This window comes from Pundamilia nyererei, unplaced genomic scaffold (genome assembly GCF_000239375.1).
Source record: "Pundamilia nyererei isolate P.nyererei 1_Seehausen unplaced genomic scaffold, PunNye1.0 scaffold00001, whole genome shotgun sequence".
NCBI classification, from domain to species: Eukaryota; Metazoa; Chordata; class Actinopteri; order Cichliformes; family Cichlidae; genus Pundamilia; species Pundamilia nyererei.
Window position 1 is genome coordinate 3,662,488 of NW_005187402.1, and position 17,165 is coordinate 3,679,652.

A 17,165-nucleotide genomic window follows, 5' to 3' on the forward strand; every position below is an offset into this window, starting at 1 on the left:
TATTATCTTACTATTTTTCATTGATTGTACTTAATTGTATTTCTGTATTTCCTTCATATCTGTACCTGAGCTGAGGTGACGCAAAAATTTCCCCGTTGTGGGATCAATAAAGTCTTATCTTATCTTACAAGTAAAAACAAATACACGCTTGTAAAGTTCCCTTCAGGAAGGACAAATAACAGGAAAGGACCCAAAAAACAACACAGATTAAAATAAAACATTTTGTGCTGTAATAATTAATTTAATTCTCCAATCAAACCTGCATCGATGAATTAATTTCAGAATTGATTTTTTTTTTTTTTTTACTGGGTTGATAAGATTTGGGACTGTAGGGGGCAGAAGTACGTCTAAACCGGAAGAGGAGCAACGAAGAAAAGAGAACGGATGTGACGTAATCGTGTTTACACTACACAGTTGATTCGCGAGGACGTGTAGGCTAACGGGGCTAATTTAGAGGATTTTGCTTCAAAATTGGATGTTTCTCCGTGTAGTTTGGTGGCAGTTTCCGCATTTTCCATGGGCGCTCACGGAGTTTTGGGAAACGAGCCCGACTCCATAGACTACTCTGTGCACGAAGCGTGGAACGAGGCCACGAATGTCTATCTGCTGGTGATCCTGGTCAGCTTCGGCCTGCTCATGTACGCCAGAAAGTAAGGACGCGTTTCTTAACCTTACCTCATAACGACTGTAAATAACTGGTTTGGCAGGTTAACATGTTACAGGTCAAACCGTGTGCTCGGTGATGATGTTCCCCTAGTTGTTTTCGGATAACGAGCACAGACTGACGCTGTTTGTTTACGTACGCTTTAGAAACAAGAGGAAGATCATGCGCATCTTCACTCTGCCTCCCACCGCGGGCAGCAGCCCGGAGCCCAACTTCTACGACAGCCTGCAGAAGGTCCGCCTGCGACAGCAGCTGGAGATGTACTCTCTGGGTGAGGATGCATGTGGGCTGATGTGGATTGCAGTGAAACTCGATTTGACGCTACAGTACTGTGCAAAAGTCTTGACCCGCTTCTAATTTCCTCTTACTTTACCAGGAAGATGGGAAATAAGGGTCGGATCTGGGTTTTCCCCTTTTCTTTTACATACTGTCCATACTTTTCTCTCCCTCTTCTACTTGTCAAGATTCAAGGACCCACTCCACACCACGCCGAGATATGCCATGTTTTCAGCTAACCTCTCTGCGGGAATCGCCTTGTTGTTGCAAAAATACTATTTTATGCCGACCACACTGTTATTTGTAACCTTTTTTTTCTTTTCTTAGATTCAGCTAAAGAAATGAAAACAAGGATGCTCCTAACACAGATACAATTAAAATTTGGTTCTTTGCCAAGTGGAGTCATCCATGAGTAAGATGCCTTTTTATATGCTTGGATCATTCGTAGGTCAGTGTTAAGTCGCTTAACAAAAAAATGAATAAATAAATACACGATATGGTACAAAGACTGGACCAATGCAAGTATGTCCAAGGAATAGTGTTTTAATTGGTCAAAACAACTTTAAGAAATTACAAGAAATTGTCTCCATTGAAGCAAAACGGTAGGTGGCTCAAGACTTTTGCACAGTACTGTAGACGCTGCCTTTATTGAACTAAAATAAGGTTGCACAGCAAGTCAGTGAATATTGTGTGACAAACCCTTTAACATTACACTGGGTTGTGCTTGCTGGTGAGGCTATGGCTGGATGAAGCCAGACGGAGGTTTGATATTGAGTTTTTTTTTGTGTGTGTGTGTGTGACTGTTTTTCAGCCTTAGAGGTTTTGTTTTCCAGGTAAAACCTCTGCGATCATGCCTCCCCTACTTGTCTACAGTGAGCCTCTGTAGCACGTGCGTAATTCTAAAACACACCCCAGAGTTTAGATTCTATTGAGCTGAGCAGACTCATTTTATTGATTAGCATTCAAATATCTCACTGAATACAGAATAAAGATCTACCACAAAGCAAGAAAGCACGAGACAAGGCTAATCAAAAGGTATTGGCTGAATATGCTTATTACGCCAAGCCTTTTAACAAAAGATCTTTCAGCATGCAGCTCATGTACAAAACAAAAACTTTCCACCTTAGATAAGTAACTATATTAAATTAAATGTCATTAATACAATCAAAGCAAAACAACCAAGAGTTTCAGTGTTATTATTTTGCTCTTTTCATTCTTGATTTATAATTTTTCTAATACTCTATTTTTAAACAACGAAAATAGACTGCACCTGTTCCACCAGTTAACTCCTCTAACAGAAACACTCTGCTTTATATTTGTCCTTATCATTTTTTTTCTTTTTTTTTTAAGAAATCTGTTCCCCTTATGTCGTATTTACCAAACAAAGAGCAAAAAAGTAACCTGAAATCACTGTAGTGTGAAACCAGATACTAACGTAGTCGAGCCTGTGTGTGCTGGCGCAGTGTGGGCTGCGTTAGATGGGGAAAAGTGGGGATTTTTTTTTTTTTTTTTTAACTGTTGCGTTATCTGGTGGCTCTTTTGTGTAATGTTTTCCTTCACATTAATAAAGACATTAATTCAACATTTCAAAATGGTGCATAAAACATTCACAAGAGTGTGGAAAGCCTGCTGGACGACCTATAGATCTTCTGCTTATTGTAGTAACTCTCCGTCTGTCTCATGTCTCGCCTTCTAGCCAGGAAGTTTGAGCAGCAGCAGCAGCAACAACATCAGCAGGGCCAGTCAGACAGTGTGCAGCTCTCCATGGAGTGAGAGCCCGTCTTCAAGCTTCTCCTGCCCGTGGATATGAAAGGACTGGGATGGTTGCAGAGTTTGTGTAAAAAGAATCTGCACCCATCCTTGCTGCTTCATTCACCGTCTGACGTTTCATTTGTGCACGTGGAGCTGCTCCACAGCTACAAAACAAAGCTGTGGATGCTTTTGTACAGCTGGCAGCTAGCAGGTGTGCTGTCTCACACAACAGTGACACTAAGCAGGTGTGACGAGCTAAAGCTGGAACTGCAGCGTTCGACACTGACACAGGCTGTACATGGTTCATCCCATTTCTTCTTTTTTCCCCAGATGTGTGCAGAGAAAAGATTCTTAAATGTAAAGATGAAGGCACATAAACCTGAAGTTAGTAGTTAGATTATTTGTAAATGCATCATCTGGATCTCTGTGGGTTTTGTTTTGAAATAGCTGCTTCAGTTCACGTATATAAAGATTTTTCCTTCTAGCATTGAGCTTAAGACAGCACAGCTTCACTGTGGAAAGTCCTGTTAAAAAAAAAGTAACACGATTCTCGGGTCAAATGAGTCGTTTGTCTGAAACAGGCTGTTGGTACAGCTCCTCAGTTCATCCACTGAAATAAACTCTCTCTGCTAGCTTTCATCCGATTGGCTGCCCCTCATAAACTAAAAATAGCATGAGGATGGCGCTTTGGCGCTCACAGCCAGAGGTGTGATGTCATAAGAAAGAGAAAGGGCTCTTGAGGAATCCAGAAAGATTACCATATTAGGTGTGTCCCCTCTCTGACATCATACAGAGCCAAGAGTAGTAAAGCCTGTTTGAAACAGTGTTTAAAGCAGCCTGAAGATCTTTGTTTGAAATGGCTGCAGGTGAAAGCTTGTACGTAATACCAAGCTAATTGTTGTGAAACTGCAATAGGTCACCTTTAACTTTGTGGAACACCATTATGATTTTGTAGCTGAGTTCACACAATCATCATTATAATAAAATGATTCTATGTTGATGGCTTAAAAGTGTGCAACGAGTTGGAATATTACTGCTGTGCTGACAGCTGTTTATAAAATAACACGTGTTGGTTATGTAGTATTCAGACTTTTTCTGTTGTAAAAGTTCAGATTTTGTAAGAAAATCCAGAGAAAAGACGTCTTAAAGGTCTCCAGCATGTTGTTTTATTTATAATGTAACACACTTGTCACATCTGTCAGAATATTAAAAACACCACAGAGAAATTAAAAAAACAAAATAATGTGCTCTGAGAACGCAACTATATACAGAAAAAAGGCAGCCAGTTGGTAAACTGCAATAAAACAAACAGCCAGCGGATTCTGCATAGATGCAATAAAGTTCAAGTAGTAGCAGCAAGAAAGCATACAGCTCTTCTAAATGCGATGCGCTTTTGATTCCCTCAATGGCGCGGGCACACGTCCACGTCTTTAACGGGGAGCGTGGAGGCGTACTCAGACCCCCAGTCTCTGAGGAACAGCTCCTCTGCTTGGCTCTGCAGAGTCTGCTGGCCCGGTTTAACAGCAGAGCCCGTCTGGTTCACCACCAAGCCCACGCCAGCCGTGAACGCAAAGTAGTTTTCTGACCAGTTGGACGTCCCTGTGAAGAGAAGCAGTTTAACAAGCTGGACCACAGGAGACTCTGGGTGAGAGCTACAGTCTCCATTTATCGAATGCTTTTCTATACTTTCTGTCACACGTACACAAGTTTAAAACAATGTGATCAGACAGTTTTTTACTCTTAGATCTGTATGTTGTGACAGAGATTGGAAATACCTAATATGGTCATTTTAGAAGCCCCGCCCACCTGGTGTTTAAACCGTGGAGGATGGCTTTACAAGGAGAGCAGCTAAAACAATTAGAGGATGAAGCGCTGCACTAAGACTCAATATGTGATGAACAGTGTTGAGTAAGTAACTTTAACTTAGTTACATTACTAGTTACTTCTATCAAAAGTAACTCAGTTACTTCAAGTTACTTTCAGAGTAACTAGTTACTAGGGAAAGTAACTTTGGTTTAACTCAGAATTCTCTTGTTAATGTGTTGCTTCCGTAACTGGATACCCAGCCAGACTGCCAGTCTTCTAGCTTGCTTACTTGCCACAAGTGCAGTGTGCCACCTACCAATAGAAAGGAAAAAAATAATGTGCACACTTCCACGAGAGAAATCCCACACCTGATTCTATCCTAGCCATTCTAGGTCGCTTTTTACATCCAACACAAAAACCGCAGTCGTGGTGCTTTCGATTGTACTCAGAACTCGGAAATTCTGCCTTCTGAATAGGAAGATGTAGGTAACACCAGACTGAAGATGAGCTGCTTACAGGGCTGGACTGGGACAAAAAAATCGTCCCAGGGAATTTGACTAGAGACCGGCCCACCATTATAGGAAAAACCATAAAGCCTTTGAATGCAAACAAACGCTGTTGTGACAGTGATGTTCACTGTTCTGACGGTATATATGTATCAATCTATCAATTGTTTGTTGTAAGACTCAGATAATTATTCTTTTTTAAAAGTGAGACATTTTAAATGAGAATAAGAAAGTATTTCCTTGTGCCCCCCTCTCCCTTTTAATGCCCTACATGGACCCCTGGCAACACTTTGCTAGATCCGCACCTGCACAGTTACCAGCTGTCAGCTAAGTAACAAAAAGGATCCTGGTGTTATTTGTCTCTCAGAAACAGTTCATAACTTCTCTTCAACTCATTCATGTCACCTAAAAGGTAAACCTGTTTCTCCATCACCTGTTCAGCTCTGATGATCCAGTAAGGACATCTCCTGGTTTCATCTTCATGTTTCCCTCTCACCACATAACCAAACATCATGACCAGCAGCTTTTTTGCAGCTGTGGCTCCAGCAAACATCAGCTGATACTAGAAATTAATATTAAATAAATTCTAACAACAGCTGATCAAACTTAAACGTGCTGCTGTTGTTTAGCGCAACATCCGCTGGTTTCCTCTTTCTGGCGCAAAGTGGACGATAAACAAACAAGAGAGAAAAGCCGATCAGCCGATCATTGATCACTTTCAGGATTGAAGCAGAAACAGGAGAGAAGAAGAGGCAGCTGTGCAGCAAACACACAGTAACTCCAGCTTTGTGTCTTTTTCATTGTAGCTGAAGTCCGGGACAAACTGTGCTCCTTTTCACCTAAATACGAAACCCGTAATATTTTCTCTGAATACGAGACGATTCCGTTTTTTACGGGACGGTTGGCAACTCTAATAATTAACCTTATAAACAAAATAAAGTTCAACATCAGTAACATAGCACCACCCAGCTGTATAGAAACTCCGTCATGCTAGCTAGCACGCAGTACGAAAAAGTCAGCATAACGAAAATAAACTCCAACTAAACTTGGTTCATATCTGACCCAGATGGACTGCAGGTCATAACTTCTTACCTGAAGTTCAGTTCACCTGACACTCTCGGACCAGCGGCCGCTTCGGGTCTCTCCTCTTGCCTCCCTTTCTCTCATCCACCTGCTGGCTTCCACCACTTGCTAATGTTATTGAATCTGTGGAAACTCCGCAATAGCCACCACACGAAGTAACGAGTAACGACCCTATCTAAATCCCAGTAACACGTTCCTGGTTTTGGCATAATAACTAGTTACCGTGCTCGTTACCACAATAATAACGTAGTTACTGTTACTTAATAACGTCCCAACACTGGTGATGAATGCAAAGCTACTTTTGGAAAGTTCAAGAACAGAAACAGAGCTGAAATTGAGTATAATCGTTCCACTTTACAGACATTACCTACTAAATGTTAAAAGCTGGACACCATACGCTGTTAAATTTTGCCTTTCACAGTTCAAAGGAGCTAAAAAGTGTTAAAATGTAGCCAGTGCTGGCAGCATACCTATATAGACCACTCTGTCTGTAACCATGTACTTGGCATGGTTGACTCGTGCAAAGGGAATCTTCTTCTGCTCTGCTGTTGAAGGCACTGTAAAGATTTTCTACAGATCATACAAAAAACCTTGCTTTAGAATCCGCCATGTCATCGGTGACTTAAAACGTTTCATGAAAAGAAAAATCAAATCTTCAAACGTACCACGTCAATGTCGCACGTCAGTGGATGCCTCCTGAGCACCTGCAGGGACTGCAGGAAGATGAACATGTCAGGAGAAGAATGCTCCCAGCAGCTGACCAGCAGTTGGACTCGCACGCCTCTGGTGCACGCCGCAGCACGCAGGGCCGTGTCGATGGCGGGCCAGAACCTGAAAATGAGAGACCAGGACATACTTTAAAGCTCTACAGCTTCCACAAGACACATCAGCACTTTTACTGTTTGATGCAGGCAGGTAGAAGCAGAACGAGCAAATTTCTTCCTCCTGAAATGCTCTCTGAGCGTGTGTACTTGATCTTAATGAGAGGCTGCTTTGTAAGCCAATCTTTTACCTTTTTAGTAAGTCGACATAACATTTTTTAACAGCATAACAGTAATTTCGGATTGTGTCTTGCATTAAGGTTGACTGACTTAAGAATCGCTATTAAATGACATGAACAGTGCAGCTGTGTGAGTGGAGTGTACCTGAGTGGCTCCGTGAACTGAGACAGTGGAAGGAAGTCCATGACAGAGATGTAAACGAATCCCTGAGCATCGTTGATGACAGACAGAATAGTGGACAGATCGTCAGAGCGGCCACGGGCTGAGATTTGTGGAGGGGCGCTCTGCAGAAAACAGACACAGCAGAAGCAATGATGATCAACAGAGCCAACACAGGAGGAAGAAAAGCCTGTGACAGCTGAGTGATGTCCTTATCTTGAGATTGGAATGGTGCAAAAGCAGTTTCAGACAAACATACAAATGTTGTTTTTTAGCTTTACACCAAAACATATTCAGGGCATAGTTACATTATGAAGATGAATTTATTTCAGGGGGCTAAACCAAAGTAAAAGTTCCAGAGTGCAATTGGTGTTTCTGTGAACCCACAACATGCAGCTAAAGGAGCTCTGGATACAAGAGCTCTATGAAACCTACACTTTTTTTTTACATTCTTACAAAAAAATAGTGCCCTGGTGATTGCAGACTCCTTTTTCATGGTAAAGAAAACCCGAGAGCACATCAGTCTTAGAGGGGTAAGCACAGAAGTAAGCATATCATTATCCAAGTCGAACATAAGAGGAATCTTGCAGAGAGTTCAGTACACCATGCAAACCAGCTATCGTAACAAAGACAGAAAGGGGAGATTAGACACAAACATCTACAAAAATCTGAACGAGCCCCAGAAATCCTGGTCCAGCATTCTCTGGACGAGGGAAGCTCAGATCAGCCTGCAACCGAAGGACAAAAGAAAAGAAACTGGAAGAGAAGATAAAACCACAGAGAAGGCTTGGAATGGTTTATGATCTGAAGTATGATGGCATGAACAGGGATGGCTTCCCGTGGCACTGGGCCACTAATGTGTATTCATGATGTAAAAGAAGGCAGTTAAAGACACACCATCTGTACAGATTTAGAAAAGAACAGCAAATTAAAATAATAATGAACAAAGATGTTGGTTTTAATGTTTCTCTCACTAACTAAAAGACTCCAAACAAACCACAGACAGCAGCTGTCTGTCTTTTTTGTTTATTCCTGATCAAATGTTAGGATATTCCCATTCGTTCAGTGTTGGGAATAAATCTGTTTGTCATTGAGCATTTAGTATGATGACGTAACATAGACTCATCTGCCTGTGTCTGTAAAACAAATAGCAATCGATGCAACACAGTTCCTGTAAAATGACAGCAGAACTCAAAAGGATTCCTCCTGAAAGGATACTCACAGAGAGGTAGACCTGAGCAGGGACCCCGTTGAACTTCAGATGCAGGGGCTTCTGGGAACTCGACAAGGCAGAGAGGCGAGCGGGCCAGTACGGAGGCAGGGAACCGTTTATCACACCGCCGATGCTCCAATACACCCCAAAGATCCGAAAGGCATCCTGAGCCAGGCAGCTGCAGTCCTCCACTGACAGACCCACCTCCTTCACCTTTGTTCAAGAGAGTCCACAGTCTGCATTAGCTCTGACACAGCACAGCCACTGTGCTAGTATGCACGATGTGTGGGCTGATACAGGGATGTAATTACTTCTTCTAAAGGGAAATGTATCATTTTCAGGTTTTAAAGCTGGACTGTATTTTTATTCATGGACTCCAGTAAAGCAGCTTTGCAGAGTTCATGCTGGGCTTTGGTGTAGCTGCTCTTTTAGGGCCTCTCCCAGTTTACGTCTAACTGGCTGCCCCTCACCAACAGAGGGGTTAAATCAGCAGCTGAGCGGGGCTTCTGTGCCCATTGACAGAGCTGACCATATTAGAAATATTTCTTCTCTATGACAGCACAGAGGAAACAAAAACCATGAGACATCAGTCCTGCACTCTGTTGACACTAATGTACTTAAGCTGGGACGGATCTGTCTCCCTGCCCCACTTAAAAATGTTGTGTGGAGACTTCTTACTCGACATTACCCGACTAAAAACAGAGGGATTAGTGAGGATATCCATCTCTTATACAACCTATATATAATAGTTTAGGAGTTTGCACCATACCTGGCTTAGAGAGCGCCAGTCCATGTTAGCACTGCCCACATAGAAGTGCTTTTGGTCAACCACCCACAGCTTGGTATGGACGATGCCTCCAGTAATGGCTTTGAGGTCCACCTCTCTGACCTCTGCACCTGCAACGGAAAAACAAAATAGCATGGGAAATTAATGCTGAAATTCCTTAAACGTCCTATTCTGAAACACAAACCTGGCACTCTTACCTGTCCCAGCCAGGTCGGCTGTGTCGTGATTTGACTGTTGGGGGGCGTTGACAGCGATCTGGAGCTTTACACCTTTGGATTCAAGTTTCATCAGCTGCTCAAAGACCTTTCTTCCCTGAGAATCATGCGAGGCCATTAGCTCAGAGGCTTAAAGCTTCAGGTACAACCACCTGATGTGCCGCATTGTGAGACCTGAGTGTGCAGGTGGTTGTGCTCACCTGAGAGTCTGAGGATTCGTGCGAGCCCAGATCGCTGTCCCGCAGTGTGAAATAAAAAGCGGCGATGTGGACTGAGCTGTTGGCTCTGTCCAGCAGGTGCAGCCAGCTGTCTGCGATGCTCTTTCTGGACGAGGGGGAAGACTGGTAGAGACCGACAGGAATGCTTTCCACCAGGTGCACTCTGAACAACAAGGACCACATTCAGCAGTACATTAGTTAATCCTGACAGGTGAATATAATATTTCTGACATAAATAACTCAAAAATATCCAGTTGCTGATATCATTTACCGACAGTCAGTGCTACAGGGCTCTGGTAACAATCCAAAGCCCTCCAGCCAGTGCAGCTCCAGCTGAGCCGTGAGCTGGGACACGGACATGGGAAGCCCGTAGTGCCACACGTGGTGAGAGAACCCTCCGAGAAGCAGCAAGGTGGTGCTCAGGAAGCAGAAGAGGGTAAAACTGGGACATCCTGACCTCTGAAGGATGATAAGGGGAGAATTTATACACTCCAACATGCTACATCACACTCACAGCTTAAGCATAGCATAGCATACTGTGATGCATACCAAAGCTGCTACTGCAGGGAGTGGTAGAATTCTGAAGAATTCCTAAATAGGTGCACATGTATGCCTCAGCTGAGACGATCAAGGAAACAGACGCCAGTGGAAGCTCTCAGTCTCAAACAGTGACATAACTCACCATGGCTGACTTGGTTGCTTTCACAGCGGGCGTCTTTGGTGCTGCAGCAGCGTCTGAGTCGGGATCTGCTTTTTTCTCTTCGAGCTTTGGGAACTTTGACTGGCTTATGAGTGGTTTATGATCCTCCTTCACTTCCTCTGATCTCTCACCAGCCAACTCATCCTCACTTTCAGCTTCTGATGAAGATATACTGTCCCTCAAACCAGCTGTGTTCAGTGGCTCTGTCTCCCATGGAGGTTCTTCGTCCATTATAGCTTCCACTTGGCTGTCCTCAGGTGCTTGAAAGATCTCTGCAGACTTTTCAGAGTCTCCAGATGGAGTGAGGAGAATCCTGTCTTTAACTGCGGGGTCGTACGTCTCCGCTGGCTCCTCCCAGGGTATCTTGCTGGGGAAGCTCTCGCGTGGCAGATGTGTTGTAGGCCCATCTGGGGTGGTTTCTGAGGTTTTGCTCTTGACTTGCTCTGATCTGAGAGCAGGCCGGGGGCTTGCAGTCAGAAGAGGGGAGTGAACAGGTTGAGCAGCAATCAGAGGGCCGTGAGCTGTCGCAAGAGCCACTTCTGTCCTGCTGAATGTAGAAGGAGCCTCAAAGCCAATTTTGGGGGTGTGGAACAATGGCGCGGGGAGCGCTGTTTCTCTGGGACCAGGCGGCTTGGACTTTGAAGTTTCCAGACTTCCAAGTTTCTCAGGAGGCTGAGCATGGACTGGAGTGTCCTTTCTGGGAACCGGCAGCTCCGTGCTCTGACTGGCTCCAGCGGGTCGCTTCTGGAAAGTTGGGATTCTGGAGACTGGTTTCCCACCTTTGCGGTTCATGTCTTCTTTCTCCTCGAGGTCTTTTTTCAAACTCTTTTCGTCAGCTTGGAGACGGTCCAGCACAACACTGCAATCCTTCAGATCCTGAGGAAGATGAAATATCTGTTATAAATCTGTGTAATCATGTAGCACACACACACACACACATGAAGCAGGGATTCTGAATAGCTTCATGGCACACACCAAAGGAAACGTAACACCTACGGCTATCTAAAAAGCTAGCAGTGAATCACTGAGAGACTTTTCCAGTCTTAGTCTTCCTGCTCCCACTGGCTCCCGTCAACATCAAAGCTCCCACACTGACTAGCTACACCCATTTAAAGCAGCTCTCCTGACTGGTGCGTGGCTGCTGTTGACTTGTTAATATTTGTTTACCTGCATGACACGAGCCTGACCGTGGCTACAGCATTGTTTGACCTGATATTCTCATGGCAGTCAGTACTCAACATTAGCCTTGCTCTGCTCCACCTCTGCCTGCTCATTTTCATAAATACACTGACAGCCCAGTGGTCCAAAAGTGGGCGTGGCCACTCTACAGGTCACATTTTATGGATGCTACATTAACTTGCCAGTAAAATATATAGCAGTGCCCCCTACAAACAAACAAACACTTAGATACGTACCTGCGTTTCCAAACATACTTAATATTACACCCGTCAGCCACAACATTGAAACCCCTGCACTGATTTTAACCCAACATGCATGTCCGAGTATCCAGAGAGACCCCAGGCTTCAGCTTTTGCAGATATATTTGAACCCAGCAAGTTTCATGTTTTACAGTTGCCTTTATTTTAATTACAGAAATACTCTACTATTCTGCAATATTCATTTACTTTAAATTCAACTGTATTCATATAATCATCACAGCAACAGTCACCTCAAGGTGCATTATACTGAGGTCTTCTCTCTACAATAATACAGGGAGAACCCCAACAATTAGTCGACCCCCTATGAGCAAGCACTTGGCAACAGTGGGAAGGAAAAACTCCCTTTTAACAGGATCAAAATTCCAGCAGACCCAGGCTCAGGGAGGGGCAGCTTCTCTGGTAGGTGGTAAGGGGAAAAAGACGAGACAATAGGCATGCTGCTGAAGAGAGCCAGAGACTAATAATAACTAAAGATTAAATGCAGAATGGTTTATAAACACAGGTTGAGTGAAGAATAAACACTTGGTGCACCGTGGCCCCCAGCAGCAGACGCCCATTGCAGTGTAACTAAGGGAGGGTTCGGGGGTCACCTGATCCAGGCATAACTATTAGCTTTATCAGAGGGAATGTTTTATAGAGTTTTAAAGAACCACAAGAATGCCAGCTGTCTGAGAACAAAGTGCTCTTTTGGGGTGATATGAGATATTTAAGAGAGAGATGAAAATAGATATAAGCCAGTATTGATTCCATCTATTCAATCTTCTGTTTATTACTAAATAAGCAACAGCTCTCTTCTCTGCCAGCAGGGCAAAGGAGGTTAAGACATTTCCGCACTGGCCTGCCAGTATTTCCCGGAAGCGGTTTTATGCAGCTGCAATGACACAAAGCAGGATATTTATACTGCAGGGCTGTGCAAATAGGAGCTCTGCCACACCCAGGAGGCCTCACAGGTGGCTCTGCTTTGCTCCCTCCCCCCACATCATGCGTGCACAGAACAATATCTGAAAGTGAGAGAAAGGGGGGTGTTTGTAGGTGAATTATAGCCTACCGTCAGATCTGCCTCCTCAGCAGCTTCCTCCTCCAGCTCAGCCTCACGTCTCTCCATCTCCTCCTGGAGCAGGACAAGCTCAGAGTCTGACGAGTCTGACTCCTGACAGGAGATATCGGTAACACCGTTAACGTTAACAAGCGATGGAATAAAGCACTAGTTGCTGCGTGCACTCTGCATTAAGTGTGTTAACCATTAAAGTAACAGAAAAGGGGAAGGAAATAATATGAAAGGTATTTTTTTGTTATTAACCACATATAAACATCCTAAGCTAGTTAAAAAAAAACTTACCATGATTAGAGACCTTTAACTAAGTTTTGGCTCGCACGCGGAGTTAGCTAAAACAATGCTAGCCGCTTAAGCAAATATTTATTGCGGTAAAAAAAAAAACTAAAGCAGTAAAGTTGGATGACTTAAGAGCAGTACGGCCTCTTTATAATCCTCGCTTAAGTATTCTACACGTATTAGCCAACTAACGTCTTCGCCGTTGACGTTAGCCAGTGAGCTACGTGGCCCACGATGAAGTTTGCAGCAGCGGAGGAAGAGGAGGCGGAAAGGAAAGGCTGAGTAATAGAAATCCCACCTCGTACGTAGCTCTCTCCTGCCTGCTCCTGGAGCTTCTCCTGGCTGTCGGTGTCGACGTCGGCAACTGTACCTCGCCGGGGCGGAGGGACTTTCTGGATCGCAGTACCATGGGCATCCTGGAGCACTTTTTTTTTTTTAATAATGCAGCACCTTCGTGACTCGAGGCTTAACGGACGCTGCGGAGCGTTAACAGCGGGCTCGTTTGTCTGCAGTGCCGAGGAGAGCTCAGCGACACACCCGCTAAAGCTACGCTTCAGTTTATTTTTTGGGATATACTCACATTTATTAAAAACAAATCGATTGGGTCGTGTAAACAATCGTTAAATTGATTTGAATGCACCTACCTTCACGCCATACGTAAACAACAAATTGAAAAAACCGCGATTTCCTGTCTTCGCTGATTGGCGGTTGAAATCAAAACTGTGGCTCCTCCCACAAGTCTTGACTCACGTCACACAATGCGGAAACCAAAAAGGGATTACCGTCGTCGGCTGCACATCCCAGGAGTCCTTGCTCGCGAAAGGTAAGCGCTGTCTTTGTTGTTAATAAATTATTGCGGGTGTCTTGCGTGTTTTATGGTTCTAATGAGGAAGCAGAAGGCCTCTGACCGCTGGCAGTAGCAACACTTCACATTAGCGCTGGCTCACAGTTACTTTCAGTTAGCCTGGCTGTGGCTGAAGACCCTGAGCGGAACAGCCGGTTGTTTATGCTTTTGTAAAACTCAAAGGAACCTCAAGAGCATAAAAGCAAATCAATTACATAACGGAAGTGTGACAGAATGTGGCCGATTGTTGCGGTTACTGTGTTATGCTGCTTTAATGTTCTGCTGTTATCATTAATAACAACTGCATGACTGATTGAAAAGATATAGTTTTGTGGAAATCGGATTCGATTTTTCTTTCGAGGTTAGATATTTTATTTCACAGTACTACAATATGAATCAAAGGCTTGGACACTACTGGCCACTGACCACACAGGCCACTACTTGGTCGACTGATCTACTTTGCAGTATGTTGTCCTGAAAACCGAGGAAAAAAGCATCTTCCCATTGAACTTTTTTGTGTTTTTCTGCCTCAGCTAAAATAGGCAGGAAAACACATGAGATATTAATGGAAAGCCCAGGATGTCCTCTATTAAGTACATCAGGACTTAGTAGGGTAGCTCAAATAATCAAAAGATGTAGACCAAAAACAAATGTCTATTACAGAGGACATAAATGAATAAGCTAGTTCTCAGGAGGATATATTTATTTCTTTTTCCTTGTAATGATTTCTGTTACAAGCACAGTAGTTGTAAACGTGCCTGCATGTCACCTGAGGCAAGTGATTTGGAGAGGGCCTGTTATCACATGAGAACGCTGCGTGTGATAACATGCAGTGTTCTCATCATTCTTCTTGATCAAACAGCCCACACAAAAGGATGGAGGTGTATTTTAGACCACTGTCCTACTGTGTGAAGGGATATGATCAAGGTACACAGGGGTGACACTGAGGATAGGTTCTCTGATCACATTTGTGTTATCAAGATTGTTTTTTTCCCCATCTTCTAACTTCTTGTTTTTTCATTCAGGTCTCATGTAATCCCCTCTGACAGAGAAGATAAGCTTTGGTTCTCTAATGATGATGATGATGACAATGCCAGCTATTTAATCACATCAGTAGTCCAATGGAAGCCCCAGTTACAGTCACCCCTCCTGCCAACTCCTCCAATTCGCCATCCCCGGCCCCCCTGCGTCCTGCTGTCGCCCCCTCGGTCCAGCTTAGCTTTACCGTCCTCTACACCACTTTGTACGCCGGGCTCTTTGTGGTGGTGTACGTGCAGCTGTGGCTCCTCTACATCTACGGACACAAGCGATGGAGCTACCAGAGCGGCTTCCTGTACCTCTGTCTGCTGTGGGCTGCCCTTCGCACCACCTTGTTCTCTTTTTACTTCCATGATGCCCTGCAAGCCAACCACCTCCCCGTTGCAGTGTTCTGGCTCCTCTACTGCTTCCCCGTTTGCCTGCAGTTTTTCACTCTCAGCCTCATTAACCTGTACTTCACTCAGGTAAGGTTGAAGGGATGTGGATGGGGAAACGTTCTTAAAAATCTTGTGTCATTTAGAAAATGTTGCTCAGAATGTAAAAAGAGTTGCTCTGGTACAGCCATGGTGATAAAAGCACAAATAAAACTAGTCAGAGGAAAACACAAGAGCCCCTTACAGTGGATAGTGTGTCCTCAGCACAGCGCTATAGCGCCACATTTTTTTTCCAACAATATCTTTATTATTTTTTACATTTTAATGACTTGCAAACAGTCCAACATTCTAAATACTACATGAACATACACTCCTCTCAGACAGCAAAAAGAAAGCAACAAAGTCGTCAGATTTGTCACTCCGTTAAAGGCCTAAATTTGTCATTATCCCAAATCAAATGTCATTGCCCTCAGTCCTCGTCCTCCTCAGATAATACAAATCCTTCTACAAAATTTACAAATGGTCTCCACACCTTCTCAAAAACATCCAATTTCCTTTTCAGTATACATGTTATCTGCTCCAATGGCAAAGCCACCATCATTTGTTTTATCCACTGTGTGATACTCAGTTCCCTTGTTTTTTTCCATTTTAGTGTGATTAATCTTTTTGCTTGTAACAAACCCATATCAATAAACATTCTGTCACTTTTTGTGTACCTCATGTTTTCTGGGTACAATCCCAGAATAAGGAAGCCAGGATCCAAAACAACCTCTTTGGATAATATTTGTTTCATAGTTTGTGTTACTGCAACCTAAAAAGAGCCTATCTTCCTGCAATCCCAAATACAATGCCAAAAGTTACCTTTATCTTCATTACATTTATTATAAGTGTCTGGAATATTAGAGTTGTACTTATTTAATTTTTCCGGAGTAACATATATTCGCATTAACCATTTGTATTGCAACAACCTTAGTCTAGAATTAATAGTTTGTTTATGAGCTCTTGCGCAAACCAATGCCCATTGTTCCGTGGATATGTCCTTCTTTAAATCATTTTTCCAGGCGTTCAACCTTCCCAACGAATTGTCAGATGTTTTGGACCTAATCAATTTATATATTTCTGATATTGCCCCTTTTTTTTAACTGCTTTTGCTAATTATGTCTTCCAATTCTGATTTTGGTGGTTTGGTGCAGGTATTATTTTGATTTGCTCGAATGTAACTTCTAATTTGGAGATATTTGAAAAATTGCTTTCTATCTATATTATATTTATGTCTAAGCATATCAAAGGACATCATATCATGAGAATCTGTTGCATACAAATCTTGAATTTTTTGGAGTCCTTTAATTGACCATTATCTAAAAACTTCATCCTCTCTTCCGGGTCTGAAATCCTGGTTTCCCCACATCGGTGTAAACTGTGACAATACAACAGGTTCCTTCATATATCTTTTTACACCATACAACACTTGGACCATGTTCTTTACCATTGGATTTTTTGCCTTTTTAATCAAGTTTATTGCTGTGTCTGAGAAAAAATATAAAGGTAAAGGTGGATACATCTGTCCACTATCTCTGTTATTTCTTTATGTCTTTCATAGTTATTTTCCACGACCTCACTTAATTTGGGCGAAGTCATTATTCCTAAGTACATAAAGTCCTTTACTGTCTTAAAATGAGATGTTACTATGGGTGGGTTTTTCCTTTCTTCTTCATTTAGTAATAAAACGGATGATTTAGATTTGTTAATGACATACC

General features: G+C 43.1%; 3 protein-coding genes across 6 annotated transcripts in view; 2 read left to right on the forward strand and 1 right to left on the reverse strand.

Annotated features, from left to right (window-relative positions):
• Positions 1 to 359: 359 nt before the first annotated feature.
• On the forward strand, positions 360 to 3,695 carry smim19 (small integral membrane protein 19). Its single transcript, XM_005719439.1, has 3 exons — positions 360 to 650; positions 811 to 935; positions 2,637 to 3,695. Exons 1-3 carry the CDS (start codon positions 517 to 519, stop codon positions 2,711 to 2,713), a joined length of 336 nt encoding a protein of 111 aa, XP_005719496.1. The 5' UTR covers positions 360 to 516; the 3' UTR covers positions 2,714 to 3,695.
• A 140-nt stretch (positions 3,696 to 3,835) lies between these two features.
• Positions 3,836 to 13,863, reverse strand: pld7 (phospholipase D family, member 7). 4 transcript variants are annotated; one of them, XM_005719443.2, is made up of 13 exons: positions 13,797 to 13,859; positions 13,451 to 13,628; positions 12,868 to 12,969; positions 10,363 to 11,256; positions 9,952 to 10,139; positions 9,663 to 9,843; positions 9,445 to 9,559; positions 9,230 to 9,357; positions 8,470 to 8,673; positions 7,233 to 7,372; positions 6,753 to 6,918; positions 6,558 to 6,657; positions 3,836 to 4,291 (listed from the first exon to the last, which is right to left on the reverse strand). In XM_005719443.2, the coding sequence occupies exons 2-13, from the start codon at positions 13,565 to 13,567 to the stop codon at positions 4,095 to 4,097; spliced, it is 2,532 nt and encodes an 843-aa protein (XP_005719500.1). In that variant the 5' UTR covers positions 13,568 to 13,628; positions 13,797 to 13,859; the 3' UTR covers positions 3,836 to 4,094. The 4 variants fall into 4 exon arrangements, with proteins under 4 accessions (XP_005719500.1, XP_005719499.1, XP_005719498.1 ...); XM_005719442.1 differs by having other exon boundaries at positions 13,451 to 13,703; XM_005719441.2 differs by having other exon boundaries at positions 13,451 to 13,863.
• Positions 13,864 to 13,912: 49 nt separating this feature from the next.
• The window catches only part of gpr137 (G protein-coupled receptor 137), an 8,393-nt gene continuing 5,140 nt past the window's right edge, over positions 13,913 to 17,165 (forward strand). Inside the window, exons 1-2 of the mRNA XM_005719440.1 lie at positions 13,913 to 13,975; positions 15,022 to 15,498. Coding sequence (XP_005719497.1) covers positions 15,118 to 15,498 — 381 coding nt within the window. The 5' untranslated portion in view covers positions 13,913 to 13,975; positions 15,022 to 15,117. The remainder of the gene's footprint in view (positions 13,976 to 15,021; positions 15,499 to 17,165) is intronic.

What these genes read in the sequence shown, in the direction of transcription:
- smim19 (XM_005719439.1), top strand. Translation starts at nt 517, where the DNA reads ATGGGCGCTCACGGAGTTTTGGGAAACGAGCCCGACTCCATAGACTAC. An exon ending in CTGCTCATGTACGCCAGAAA is followed by an intron (nt 651 to 810) that starts GTAAGGACGCGT and finishes CGTACGCTTTAG; the next exon opens with AAACAAGAGGAAGATCATGC. An exon ending in GCTGGAGATGTACTCTCTGG is followed by an intron (nt 936 to 2,636) that starts GTGAGGATGCAT and finishes CTCGCCTTCTAG; the next exon opens with CCAGGAAGTTTGAGCAGCAG.
- pld7 (XM_005719441.2), bottom strand. Translation starts at nt 13,567, where the DNA reads ATGCCCATGGTACTGCGATCCAGAAAGTCCCTCCGCCCCGGCGAGGTA. An exon ending in AGCCGACCTGGCTGGGACAG is followed by an intron (nt 9,358 to 9,444) that starts GTAAGAGTGCCA and finishes TTTCCGTTGCAG; the next exon opens with GTGCAGAGGTCAGAGAGGTG. An exon ending in CAGTTCACGGAGCCACTCAG is followed by an intron (nt 6,919 to 7,232) that starts GTACACTCCACT and finishes TCTCATTTTCAG; the next exon opens with GTTCTGGCCCGCCATCGACA.